General features: G+C 66.6%; 1 protein-coding gene and 1 long non-coding RNA gene across 2 annotated transcripts; both read right to left on the minus strand.

Moving 5' to 3' along the window:
• Positions 1-5,780: 5,780 nt before the first annotated feature.
• Positions 5,781-12,779, minus strand: GAS2L1 (growth arrest specific 2 like 1). The gene is given in 7 exon segments (XM_032705547.1): positions 5,781-5,825; positions 6,430-6,526; positions 6,715-6,822; positions 9,679-9,704; positions 9,707-9,898; positions 9,901-10,331; positions 12,760-12,779. Coding segments are annotated over 6 exon segments (879 nt in total). The 5' UTR covers positions 10,322-10,331; positions 12,760-12,779; the 3' UTR covers positions 5,781-5,790.
• On the minus strand, positions 7,998-9,634 carry LOC116795675. Its single transcript, XR_004360124.1, has 2 exons — positions 9,488-9,634; positions 7,998-9,442 (listed from the first exon to the last, which is right to left on the minus strand). It is a non-coding gene; the product is annotated as an uncharacterized LOC116795675 (long non-coding RNA).
• Position 12,780: the final 1 nt, after the last annotated feature.

Consider the following 12,780-nt stretch of genomic DNA (forward strand, 5'->3'; position numbering starts at 1 on the left):
ACAGGGGGGCAGAGGGGCTGCCCCCAGGCCCTGATCCCTGTAGCAGTCCATGTGTGAGCGATGCAGTGTCCTCCTCGCTGGGGTCGCTCCCTCAGGATTCCCTGTTTTCACCCTCTGGGAGCTGCTGTACCGGGGGGGAGTGGGGGGGACCAAAAACCCACTTCCCCACTCACCCTGGGTCTCTTGGAGTGGTGCCTGGTGGTGGTTCAGCATTCCAAACCCTGGGAATAGCACCTGGGGGCTGTCTCCCAGCCCTAAGGTTGGGCCCTAAGTGCTGTGGGATGGGGGGGCTCTGGGTGCTGATCCCCCTGGAGCCCTGGGATTTGGGGCTCGGTGCGCCTGGAGCAGGTGGAAAATGGCGTTGGCTCCTTTCCCCTCTCTCTGCCTCTCCTGGTTTTGTCCCCTGGTTCAGCAGAGCCGTGGGTGAGCCCCCAGCCCTTCAGAGAGGGTCTCCTTCCCATGGCAGCCCTTCCCAAAGCTCCCAGAAGGGCTCGAGGAGCTCAAATTTGAGGCTGTACTTAATAATAAAAAAAAAAAGGGCTTTTCCAGCCCCCTTCAGCCCCCCCTGTGGAGCTGGGAGGGCTCTGAGTGTCCCCTCACCCCCTTCCCACCCCTCAGCTCCCTCTGGATGGTTCCCTGGGGGTGACACTGCTCCTTCCCCTCCCAAATCAAGCCATGGGTCCCCCCTCCCTCGAAGCAGGAAATCTCTAATATATGGAAGAGAAATCTATTGTGTGTTCACTGGTTGAGGTGAATAAAGGTGTGTCCCTGCCCATGGGGACATGTGGGGTGGCCCTGTCCCCGTGATCCCGAGGGAAGCAGGATGCTGGGAGCTTCCTGCCAGCACTGGCCTGGCCTTGCAGGAGAGATAAGCCCAGCCTAGTGGCCATGGCCCAGCAAGGCCTGACACAGCACATGGCCATGGCCAGGGGACACAGGTCACCCCTCAGGGACAGGAGGGGCCTGGGAGCTCCAGGCTCTGCTCCCAGAGCCCCTGATGGATTCACCAAGGCCCTGCCCCCGATCTGGGAGATGCTCGGGGTGGGCCCCTCCTGGGGCTGGGGATGAGCACAGGGTCACCAGGAGGTGTGGCTGGTCCCTGTGGGGTGGGGGACAGTCCCTGGTGAGGATGGGCAGCACCACTGAGCCCGCTCTGGGAGATCCCACCAAGCACTGGCACCCCTGCCAGGCATCCTGCTGGGCATGGAGGCTCTGGGGCACCCACAGGGCACTGGAGCTGCTCTGGGACCCCACAGGGCACTGGAGCTGCTCTGGGACACCCCACAGGGCACTGAGTGCTCTGGGGCACCCCGTGGGACACCAGCCCACTCCCAAGGAGAGGCAGGACAGAGATCTGGGGACCTTTAAGACCCCCAAAGTCACGCAGGATGGTCACCACACAGCAGAAACAGACCCCCTGGTGCCCCAACCTGCCCAGCCCCTGGAGCAGGTCCATGCCCCCCCGGGTGAGGGGTCTCAGCCACGGGCACTTTGGGCTCAGGGACCCCCTGGAGGGGTCCCAGACACAGCCAAGGGGTCCCGTGGCTGCAGCGGGTGCAGGACATCGGGGATCACCCTCCCCCCGGCTCTCCACTGCTCCCAACCCTCCTGAGGCCCCCAGAGCCCCCTCCCTGGGTTTGGGGGGTCTGACCCCCCAGACAGACTAGTGGACGCGGCGGGTGCAGCTCCCTCAGTCTTTACTGGCTTGGGGGGACATGCAGGGCCCGAGGGGTGGGGGCCAGGGGGGCACAGCCCTGTCCCACCCTGGGACATCATCACAGCAGCTAGAGCCAGAGGGGACACAGTGACCCCCCTCCCGACCTCAAATCTGGGTTGTGGTGACAAGCGCACGTCCCCAAGTCATCTCAGGGGTGGAGGGAAGAGGGGAGAGAAGAGGGTGGGAGATGACCAAGAAGAGGAAAAAACCAAAAAGTGACCAAGAAGGTGATGATGACAATGGGACAAGAAGGCCAAGAAGGACAAGAGGAGGACAAGGTCAAGAAGAGAAGGTGATGAGAAGGACACAAAGGCATGGAGGAGAAGACAAGAGAAGGGAGAAGGCGACCAAAAGAAGAGTAGAAATATGAGAGAACACGAGAAGATGAGGAGGAGGATGACAAGAATAGCACGAAGAGGAGAAAAAACAAGATGAGAAGAATGAGAAGAGACGAAGAGTCCCAGCTGAGCAGAGCCAGGTGCTCTCCAGCCCCATTCCCAGTGCCAGTTCTCTGCCACCTCCACCGTGACCACACCACCCACCACCCCCACGAGCTGCTCCCCGGGGCTGGGGCCACACCCGGGCCCTCTGGGCCTGTCTGGGGCTGTGGGGTCCTCGCAGGCCCACCCCCTGCAACAGTCACCGGGTGAAGGCGTCCGTGCCAGCCCCCGGGCCACGTCCATCACGTCTACCGCACGGGTGCCACTCCAGTGGCCGCTCGGGATGTCCCAGGGCTGCCATGGCCACCTCTCACGGCACGTGTCTCCTCCAGCCCCTCGCGCTCCCGCGGGGCCCAGGGCGGCTCCAGCAGGGAGGAGAAGACGCTCTGCAGGCCCCCAGGCCTTGGGGCTGCCGTTGTGGGGCCGGGGGGGTCCCGACCCCGTAACCCCTCGGGTGGGGATCCGGACGCGCGCTGGGGGCTGCGTGTCCAGCCGGGGCTTGGCCCCATGCCGCCGCGGGGGCGTGGAGACCCCGGGGCGAGGGGGGGTCTCCTCCATCTCCACAGCTCGTCCTCCCGGGCGCCCAGGTCGGTGTCGGAGCCGGGATTCCCGGAGTCTCCGGTGTCCCAGGAGGCCGGAAGCAGCAGCTCTCGTCGGAGGAGCTGGAGAGGGTGGAGCGGCGCCTCACGTCCCCATGGAGGGGTTGACGCAGCGTCGGGGGCACGGCCGGCGTCGTTGTTCGTTATTCCCGTTGTTGTGTTGTTCCGTCGCTGTTCCCGCTCCGCCGCCCGTCCTCGGCGGGCAGCCGTGCTTGGCGACCACGTTGAGGGAGGAGACAGAGGAGGCGAGGAGCAATAGGTCCGAGTCGGCGCTGGTGGCGGGGGGCGCGGGGGGGCTCTCGGGTGTCCCCCAGCTGCTCCAGCAGCCGCGTGTTGGCCAGATTCTTCCTCCAGCCGCTGGAACAGCCGCGCTCCTGCCCGGGCGCCAGCCAGCGCGGGCCCGCAGCCTCCGCGCCAGCCTCGGGGTCCCCGGGGCCGGGCCGGGGTCCCGCCGCCCCGGTAGGGCCCCCGGGTGCGGTGGGGGGCTCGGCCGTGCCCAGGAGTGCTGCCCGTAGGGCGGCGGCGGATGAGCAGCAGCGGAGCGGGCCGCGCCCGGGGTGCGGGAGGCGCGGGGGGACGCGGGGGGACGCGGCGTCGGCGTCGCGGGGGCGCGGGGGTCGTCCCGGTGCGGGGTCGGGGGGGGGGGTCCCGACGTGGGGGGGGGCGGCGGGGGACGGCGCGTGCGCGACGTGGCCGAGGCTGCGCTGTCGCCGAGCAGCGGCGGGACGCGCGGGGGGCGGCGGCGGCCTGGGGGGGGGCGGTGAGCACCCGGCTGTGCCCACCCCCCCTCAGGGCCACCACACCCCACTGAACCCCTCCCCTCATTGCAGCCCCCAAGTACCGCCCCATTGGACCCCTCCCCCCCTACACCCTCCCACGGAACACCCACCAAGTGAAACCCCACTGAACCCCCCCATTGCACCCTACCCATTGAAACCCACATTGCACCCCCACTGAACCCCCCCATTGTATCCCACCCATTGAAACCCCCCCATTGCACTCCCCTTGAACCCCTCCATTGCATCCCACCCATTGAAACCCCTATTACCCACCCTATTGAACCCATCCCCATTCTCACCCCATTGCACCCCACATTCCCCCTTGACCCCATTTCCCTCCCCACTGCCCCCTCCACTGATTCCCCACTTAACCCCATACTGCACCCCCATTTATCCCCATTCTCCACATCCCCCTCCCTGCACCCCAGATCCTTCCCTGAACCCATTGCCCTTCCCTTGCCCCCCCACTGTATCCCTCCAACCACACCATTGAAAACTCCCATTCTCCTCCTTCCCCCCCATTCTCCTATTGCACCCACTGCACCCCAAAATTCTCTCCATTGCACCCCATTGCCTCCCCCACTGCCCCCCCATTGACCCTGCATCACCCCCCCATTCTCCTCACTGCCCCCCACCACATCCAAATTCCCTCATTGCACCCCATTACGTCCCTATTGCCCCCCTTTATCAAAACCCTCAATTTCCCCCTCACCCCCATCACTGCACACCCCACTGCCCCCACATTCCCTCCCTTGCACCCCATTTCCCTCCACAACTGCCCCCCATTGCCCTTTCCATTGAATCCACACTGAACCCTCCAACTGCACCCTCGTCTCCCCCATCACCCCCCATTCTCCTTCACTGCACCCCCACCACACCCATTTTCCCTCCTTTAACCCCATGGTCCCCCCAAGCACCTCCATTAACCCAAATTCCCTCCCATCCCCCTCATTTCACTCCCCACTGCCCCCATTACCCCCATTCCACCCCAGTACCTCCCATATTCCCCCACTGCACCCCACTGACCCCTCACTGCACCCCCACTTCCTCCTCCATTGCCCCATTAACCCTCACTGCCCCCATTAGCCTCCACTCCTCAATGTGCCCCTCCCAACTGCCCCCATTAACCCCCCACTGTCCCCATTCTGCCCTCATTGCACCCCCACTGAGCCCCCACTGTCCCCCCAGTGATCCCCCATTTCCCCCTCATGGCTTCCCTCCATTGTCCCCCAGTACCTCCCACTGCCCCTCAATGATTCCATCTCCCCTTCACTGCATCCCCCCCATGCCCCAGTATCCCACTGCCCCCAATGCTTCCATCTCCCTTTACCGCACCCCTCTATCGCCCCCAGTACCTCCCACTGCCCCCCAGTGATCCCCCATTCCATACTCACTGCACCCTCCACTGTCCTCCCCCACTGCCCCATGCCCTCCCTAATTGCACCCCAATCCCCCCATGCACCTCTCCATTGCCCCCCAATGATTTCCCCAGTACCTTCCATTGCACCCCCCCATTGACCCAGTGCCCCCAGTTCCACCCCAGTACTGCCCCCTCTGCCCCCAATGATTACCCCATTCCCCCCTTTCATTGCCCCCATTCCCCCTCATTGCACCCCCCATTGAGCCCCCAGTACCCAATTCCACCCCCCGGTACCTCACTGTCCCCAACAATTCCCCTATTCCCCCTTCATTGCCCCCCATTAACCCCATTCCCCCTCACTGCACCCCCACATTGAGCCCCATACCCCCCAATTCCACCCCCCAGTACCTCCCACTGCCCCCATTGATTGCCTTATTCCCCCCCTCATTGCCCCCATTGCCCCCATTGAGCCCCCACTACCCCATTGCACCCCCAGTACCTCCCACTTCCCCCCATTGATTGCCCCCCCTCATTGCCCCCCATTAACCCCTTTGCCCCCATTGCCCCCATTCGCCCCCCGAGCCCCCTCATTGCCCCCGCCCCCCGGGGCTGGTTTTGAGGTGCCGGGGGTGCCGTACCTGGCCGTGGGGGTCCCGCGGGGCTCCGGGGGCGGGAGGGGCTGTGGAGCGGACGGGGGGGCCGCCCCCCCCCGGGGGGCAAACACTCCTGCCTGGGCGGCTTCGGGGGGTCCCCGGCCCCCCCGGGGCTGGTGGCCCCGCTCGGCCCTGCCGTGGCCACTGTCCCCCCGGCGGGGGGGGGCCGGCGGGGCGGGGGCGCCGGGGGGTGCTGGGGCTGGAGGCGCGGGACGAGGGGGGGCCGGGGCTGTTTTGGGGGGTCATGCCCGGGGGGGGGGCTGGGGCAGGCGGTGAGCTGGAACAGAGAGCGGGGAGCTCAGGGGGGCCCTCGGCACCCTCCCTCAGCACCTCCTTCAACACCCCCCCCTCAGCACCCCCTTCAGCACCCCCCCCCTCAGCACCCCCACCCTAGCACCGCCCCCTCACACCCGGCTGTATCCAGGATGTGGGTGAACACCTCGGGAATTAATTTGGGAAACCCCCACCACCACCTGTCTCGCCCCCTTTTTCCCCCTTCAGCTGGATCAGCTCCCTGAGGAGCTCAGCCCCAGGGAATGGAAACCCAAGGAGAGTCAGGGAATGGGGCTCCATGAACAACCAGGGAATGGAGCCCCAGGTAGAATCAGGGAATAGGGCCCATCAGGGAACAAGGGAATGGAGCCCCATGGAGAACTAGGGAATGGGGCCCCATGTAGAATCAGGGAATGGAGACCCATGGAACAGAACCCCATGGAGGAGTAGGGAACAAAGCCCCATGGAAAGCCAGGGAACAGACCCTGAAGAGAACTAGGGAATGGGTCCCACGGAGAACCAAGGAATGGGCCCCAAGGAGAACAAGGACTGGCAGACCAAGGCAGGGAGCACGGGGTGGGGGTGTGAGGGGTCCCGGGGGCACTCACAGAGGGCAGCACAGCGACACGGGTCGTGCTTGTCCAGGTAATGTTCCAGTGTGTCCCAGCCGCCACCAACGCGCACCATGACGTGGCTCCTCAGCACCTGGGGGCGGCCCCACTGTCACCTGCCCGTCCCCTCCTCGGGGGGGCCGCAGAGCCACCACCAGCCCCCCAGGACCTCGAGGTGGGCAGGAGATCCAGCTCGGGGTCCTCGGGATGGGAGGAGGAGGAGGGAGGGGGGGGTCCCGGAGTTCGGGGGGACAGTGGGGTGGGGGACGCGGGGGCTCTTACTCGGACGAAGATGAGCGTGTTGGAGTCTCCCACTTTGTACTTCCCCTCGGACACCTTGACCATGGGGAATTGCGAGGGGCAGGAGCAGCAGCCCAGGATCTCCCGCACCTGCGGGCACGGAGGGGAGGGGTCGGTGCGGCGCGGACCCCCCGCTATAGGGGGTCGCACTATAGGGCCGGCCCCCCAGACCGTGGGGACCCCCCTCACTATAGGGCTGTCCCACTATAGGGCCGGCCCCCCGACCACGGTGGACTCTCCCCAGCTATAGGGCGGTCCCACTATAGGGCCGGCCCCAGAATCGGAGTGGACCCCCCCTCGGCTATAGGGCAGTCGCACTATAGGGCCGGTCCCCCAGACCGTGGTGGACCCCCCCCACTATAGGGCGGTCGCACTATAGGGCCGATCCCCTGATCGGAATGGACTCCCCCCAGTTATAGGGCGGTCCCACTATAGGGCCGACCCCCCAGACCGTGGTGGACTCCCCCCAGCGATAGGGCCGGCCCCTCGGATAGGGTGGACCCCCCCGCCCCCCAGCTATAGGTCGGTCCCACTATAGGGCCGCCCCCCCCCGATCGAAATGGACTCCCCCCAGCTATAGGGCGGTCCCACTATAGGGCCGGCCCCCCAGACCGTGGTGGACTTCCCCCAGCTATAGGGCTGTCCCACTATAGGGCCGGCCCCCCGGATCATGGTGGACCTCCCCCCCGCTATAGGGCGGTCCCATTATAGGACCGGCCCCCAGCCCGGCACGTGAGGGGCTCCGTGGACCCCAAGGGGGGCCGGCTGTGCCCCCCCGGGATGGCAGCTCCCTCCTCCCACCCCTGGGAAGCACCTGGGTGGGCTCGGGGAGGATGGGGGGTGGGAGCAGCTCCAAGTGTTGGGGGGCACCCACAGCACCCGTGGGGGGCTTCCCATGGCAGGCTGAGAACGGGCACAACTCCCTCCATGTGTGGACACCCACCGACCCCACTAATCCCCAAACCGTGACGCGGGACCCGCACCCCCAGCAGAAATGGGGTAAATCCCGGGGTTTTTTTTGCCTGCCCCTAAAGCTGAACGCCTGGCAGGGGTGCGGGGGCGGGCAGGGCACCCCCATGGCCGGCAGTGCTCGGTGCCAGCTGCCGGCCCGATCTGCCGGGCTGACGTCAGGGATTAGGCCGGGAGAGACACGGGGGGACGCGGGGACATGGTCACGTCCTGCCCCGGCCCGGGGGTCGCAGCGCCGCCCCACCCCGAATTTGGGGTGTTTTAATAACTCCTCCGTTTTGGGGGGGTTTTCTGGGGGGGGTGGGAGGCGTTTCTTGCCGTTGTGCCCATCACGGGGGGCACTCCCAGGATGCGATCTCCGGTTCCCACCCCGGGGACAAGGACAGCCCCGAACTGGGGACACGGAGCGGGGCGTGGGGAGCAGCGAGGGGGGGTCCTGACCCTGCTGCCACCCCGGGGGGGGGGCACCTGGGCACTGGTGGGGCCGGATCCTGCTCCCGGAGGCTCCTCCCCGGCTCCAGCACTGCCCATAAAAGCCGATGGTGAGGAATTACGCAGCCCGGAAAAATGCAGCCGGGGTTGGCACCGCCCGGCCAGGGGGGCTTGGGGGGGCAACAGCGAGAGGGGGGGAACAGCGAGGGGGGAGCCCCCCCTTGGCAGCGGCACTGGGAGGAGGGAGGGGGTGCAGGATGCTCTTAATGAGGGACTTAATGAGGAATCGGAGTTTCAATTAAAAAACGGCTTTGGGCTTAGGGAGTCAGGGCAGGGCAGAGCCCCCCTGTGTCCCCCCCAGCCCTGGATTAATCTGCTGTCCCGGATCCTGCACCCAGCCCAGCTTTAATCCCTCCTGAGCTCCCGGCCCCTGGGGGGGGGAATGGTCCCTGCACCCCCCTTTGTGACACCCCAAATTGTCCCCCCATGTCCCCATTTCCATCCCTGGGGACACTGGCCCCAAGGCAGGGGAGGAGGAGCAGGTGCTGGGCCTCCCCACCGTGGGAGGAGGAGGTGGCAGAGGCACAGGTGGCACCAGAGTCCCCACTGGGATTTTGGCAATGGTCACCAAAATAACCCCCCCTGGAGTCAGGGGGCTCCATGGGAGCCTGGGTGGGTGGAGAGGGGCTCCCACGGCCACGGAGAGCGGGGATGGGTGGGTGGAGAACACCCTGTGGAGCACAGAGCACCCTGTTGGGTGGACAGGAAGGACCTCCCACGGACCATAGAGATGGGAGGGACCTCTCAGAGATCATAGAGATGGGTGGGACCTCCCAGGGGCCATAGAGAACCCTGTTGGGTGGACAGAGAGGACCTCCTGGGGGTCATAGAGACATGGATCATCTATCTCATGGATCACAGAGACAGATGAGACCTCCCATGGACCACAGAGAACCCTGCTGGGTGGACAGAGGGGACCTCTCATGGACCACAGAGACAGACAGAGGACCTCTTGGGGACCATAGAGATGGGGGGAACTTCTCATGGACCACAGAGCAACCCGTTGGGTGGACAGAGAAGACCTCCCAGAGACCACAGAGCCCACTGGGTGGGCAGACAGGACCTCCCATGGAACACAGAGACACGAGAGGACCTCCTGGGGGCCACAGAGACATGTGGAACCTCTCATGGACCACAGGGATGGATGGATGGGACATCCCACAGACCACAGAGAGGACCTCCTCAGGGCCACAGAGAAGGGTGGACCTCCCACGGACCACAGAGCACCTGTTGGGTGGGCAGACAGGACCTCCCATGGAGCACAGAGACAGAGGGCCATAGAGACTGGTGGGACCTCCCACGGACCACAGAGCACCCGTTGGGTGGGCAGACAGGACCTCCCACGGACCACAGAGACAGACGGGAGCTCCCGCGGAGCACAGAGCGCCCGTTGGGTGGTCAGAGGGGCCCCGGCGGTGCCCGGAGCTGGGTGGCCGGCGAGGCCCTCACCCAGGCACAGGGCTCCCAGGGGAGCGCGTGTCTCACCAGCTCGTCCAGGTTCTTGAGGTCGCAGAGGGTGATGGGCCGGGCCCGGCTGGGGAAGGCGCCCGCCTGGAGGTCCCGGCTCTCCCGGCGCGTGCCCAGCGCGCCGTCGCCCATTTTGGTCCCTCCATCTCCCCTCGATCCTCCTCCATCTGGATCAGCATGGGCGCCAGCATCCCGAACTTGGAGCCCCTCCTGGCCACCTCCAGCAGGCAGAGGACAAAGTTTTCTCATTCTTCTTCAGCACCAAGTCATTGGTCTCGAACATGAGGACGTCCTGGATGCCCAGGTCCTGCCGGCACCACTGGATGAAGTTGGAGACGTTATCCCTGGCGATGAAGGAGCCGGGCACCACGTTCTTGGCCTGGAAGACCACCTCGTTCTGGGGCACCCGCATGCGGGCGGCCGCCTCGGGGTGCCGCTCCTGGAAGTCCAGGGCGGTGCGGTTGACGTTGTTGGCGTGGCGGCAGAGGTGACAGCCCGTCTCCAGGCTCTCCAGGAAGGTGTCCACCTGGATGTCCAGGTCGTAGAGGGTGTTGAACCACTCGGCCAGGTCCTCCTTCATGGCCTCCAGGTACTCCTCGCTGGAGCGGAACGGGCGGATGCTCTTGGAGGCGGCCGACTGGATGTGGCTGGAGTTGGCCATGGTGAGCTGCCTGTGGGGGGGCAGTGGGGGCTGTCACGGGCAGGTGACACCCCTCAGCCCCCCAAAAACACCCCCCACCCTGATGCCTCCTGGAGCAGAGTTTGGCCACCTCGGTGACCCCTCCGTGCCTCAGTTTCCCCCACCTGTGGGCAGGAAGGGTCACCGGTGTCACCACTCTGTCCAAGACCTGCCTGAACCCTGCCAGGACCCCCACCCCATGTCCCCCATTCATTCCATGTCCCCCCACCCCGTGTCCCTCCACCCTGTGTGTCCCACTGACCCATGTCCCTGTGTCCCTACCCTGTGTCCCCTCCATGTCCCCAGGGTTCAGGAGCCCCTTGTCACACCCGTGTCCCCCCCACTGTGGGGCTGCGGCAGAGAGAGGAACCCCTGCCCTCCAAAATTGCACAGTCATGGCAGGTGTCCCCCACCCCACTGTCCCCACCCTGGGAGCAGGTGACACCGCCAGGGATGGTTAGTGCCAGGGGCAGGGAGACCCTCCAACCCCGGCAGGTGGCTCCAACCTGAGTGGTGCCCCGGGGTGGGGTGGGGGCATCTGGATCAATCCGTGGGGGGGGGGGGGGCTGCACCTGGAGGAGCCCCCCCGGCCCTCCCTGACTGGGGCGGGGGGACAAGAGCTGGTGACTCCTCTGCAGGGGTGTCACCCCCTCACTGGGGGGGACCAATGACTCCACTGCCACCCCCCTCACCCCAAGACCCACACTCAGGGGTGGTGTCATTCCCTGGGGTGTCTCTGCTGCTGGAGGGGTTCCTTTGTTTTGGGGGGGTGTCCCTGTTGGGGTGTGGTCCCTTTCCCTCGGGGCAGGGGGGGATGTCCCTGTTGGAGGGGTCCATGCCCTTGGAGGGAGGGACACGGGGGGAGGGGGTGTCTCCTTCCCTTCCCTGGGGGGGGTGTCCCTATTGTGGGGTGGTCCTTTTCCTTGGGGTTGTGTCGCTATGGGAGGGTACCTATTGGAGGAGGGGTGTCCTGCTGGGGGGGTGGGTGTCTATACCTGAGGGGTCCCCCTTTCCCATGGTGGGGGAGATGTCCTTATTGGGGAGGATCCCCTACCTTCGGAGAGGGGGTGTCGATGTTTGGGGGTGTATTATCTCCACTGGGGGAGTGGTTGTCCCTACTGGGGAGTGGGTCCCCTACCCTGGGAGAGGGGGGTTCACTGTTGGGGGGGTGTACTGTCCCTGCTGGGGGGGTGTGTCTATACCCGGGGGGGGTCCGTACCCGAAGGGTCCCCCTTTCCCATGGGGGGGGTGGTGTCCCTATTGGGAGGGTCCCTGTGGGAGGGGGGTTGTCTCTGCTGAGGGGGGGGCATCTTTGTCCCTGCTGGGGGGTGGTGTCCCCTATTGGGGAGGGTCCCTATGGAAGAGGGGGTGTCCCCCCCCCGCGCTGAGGGGGACGATACACCCAGGGGGTGCCTATACCCGAGGGGCCCCCTGTCCCATGGGGAGGGGGTGGTCTATCAGGGGGTGTCTCCTTCCTGGGATGGGGGGGTTCCTCTCGTCCCCTCTCTGCGGGAGAGGGTCCCTATTGCGGGGCGATCTCCCGGCTCTGGGTGGGGGGTCCGCACCTGCAGAGGGGACCGGAGGGGGGAACACACAGGGGACACCCACGGCCGGACCCCCCCCCCGGGCCGCCCTCACCGCCCCCCCGGGCCGCACTCACCGCCCCCCCCGTCACCGCCGCCGCTCCGCGCTCCGCTACGGCCGGGCCGGGCCCTGGCCCCGCTCCGGGCCGGGCGAGCGGCTCCCAGCGCCGGGGGGGCCCCGCCGCGGCCCCCGCCGCCATCAGCGGCCCGGGGGGGGCGGCCGGGGGGGCCCGGGGGGCGCCCAACGAGGCTCGGGCTCCGCCGCAGCCCCGAGGAGCCGCCGCCGCCCCGCCGCGCCCCGGCCGGGAAGTTGGAGGCGGCCCAGAAAGGGCCGGGACGGGGGAGGCGGCGGCGGGCGGGACCGGCACGGGGGGGGCACGGGCGGGGGCTGGGACACGAGAGGGGAGCAGGGACACGAGAGGGGACAGGGACGCGAGAGGGGGACAGGACGCGAGAGGGGGACAGGGACGGGGGGGCATGGCACGGGGGGATGACGGACACGGGGGAGGCACGGGCATGGAGGTGGCATGGGCATGGAAATGGAGGGGGCTCGGACATGGAGAGGGGCACAGGCGGGTCATGGCCACGGCGGTGACACACGGGAGGGTGACACCGGAGGTGACACACAGCGACACCCCCCCCCCCCAGGGTGTGGCTCATCCTGGAGGGGAACCTGAGGCACAGCGAGACCCATCGGGAAGCTCCATCCCACCCTTTTTATCCCACTCCTCCCACCCATCCCTTCATCCCACCCCTTCACCCCCACTCCTCCAGCCCACCCCTTTATCCCACCCTTCCATCCCACCCTTTCCGGGGGCTGTGTCCCGCCCCCCCCACCTCCCAGGGATGCTCTCAAGA

The sequence above is a fragment of the Chiroxiphia lanceolata genome, chromosome 18, assembly GCF_009829145.1.
Source record: "Chiroxiphia lanceolata isolate bChiLan1 chromosome 18, bChiLan1.pri, whole genome shotgun sequence".
Lineage (NCBI taxonomy): Eukaryota > Metazoa > Chordata > Aves > Passeriformes > Pipridae > Chiroxiphia > Chiroxiphia lanceolata.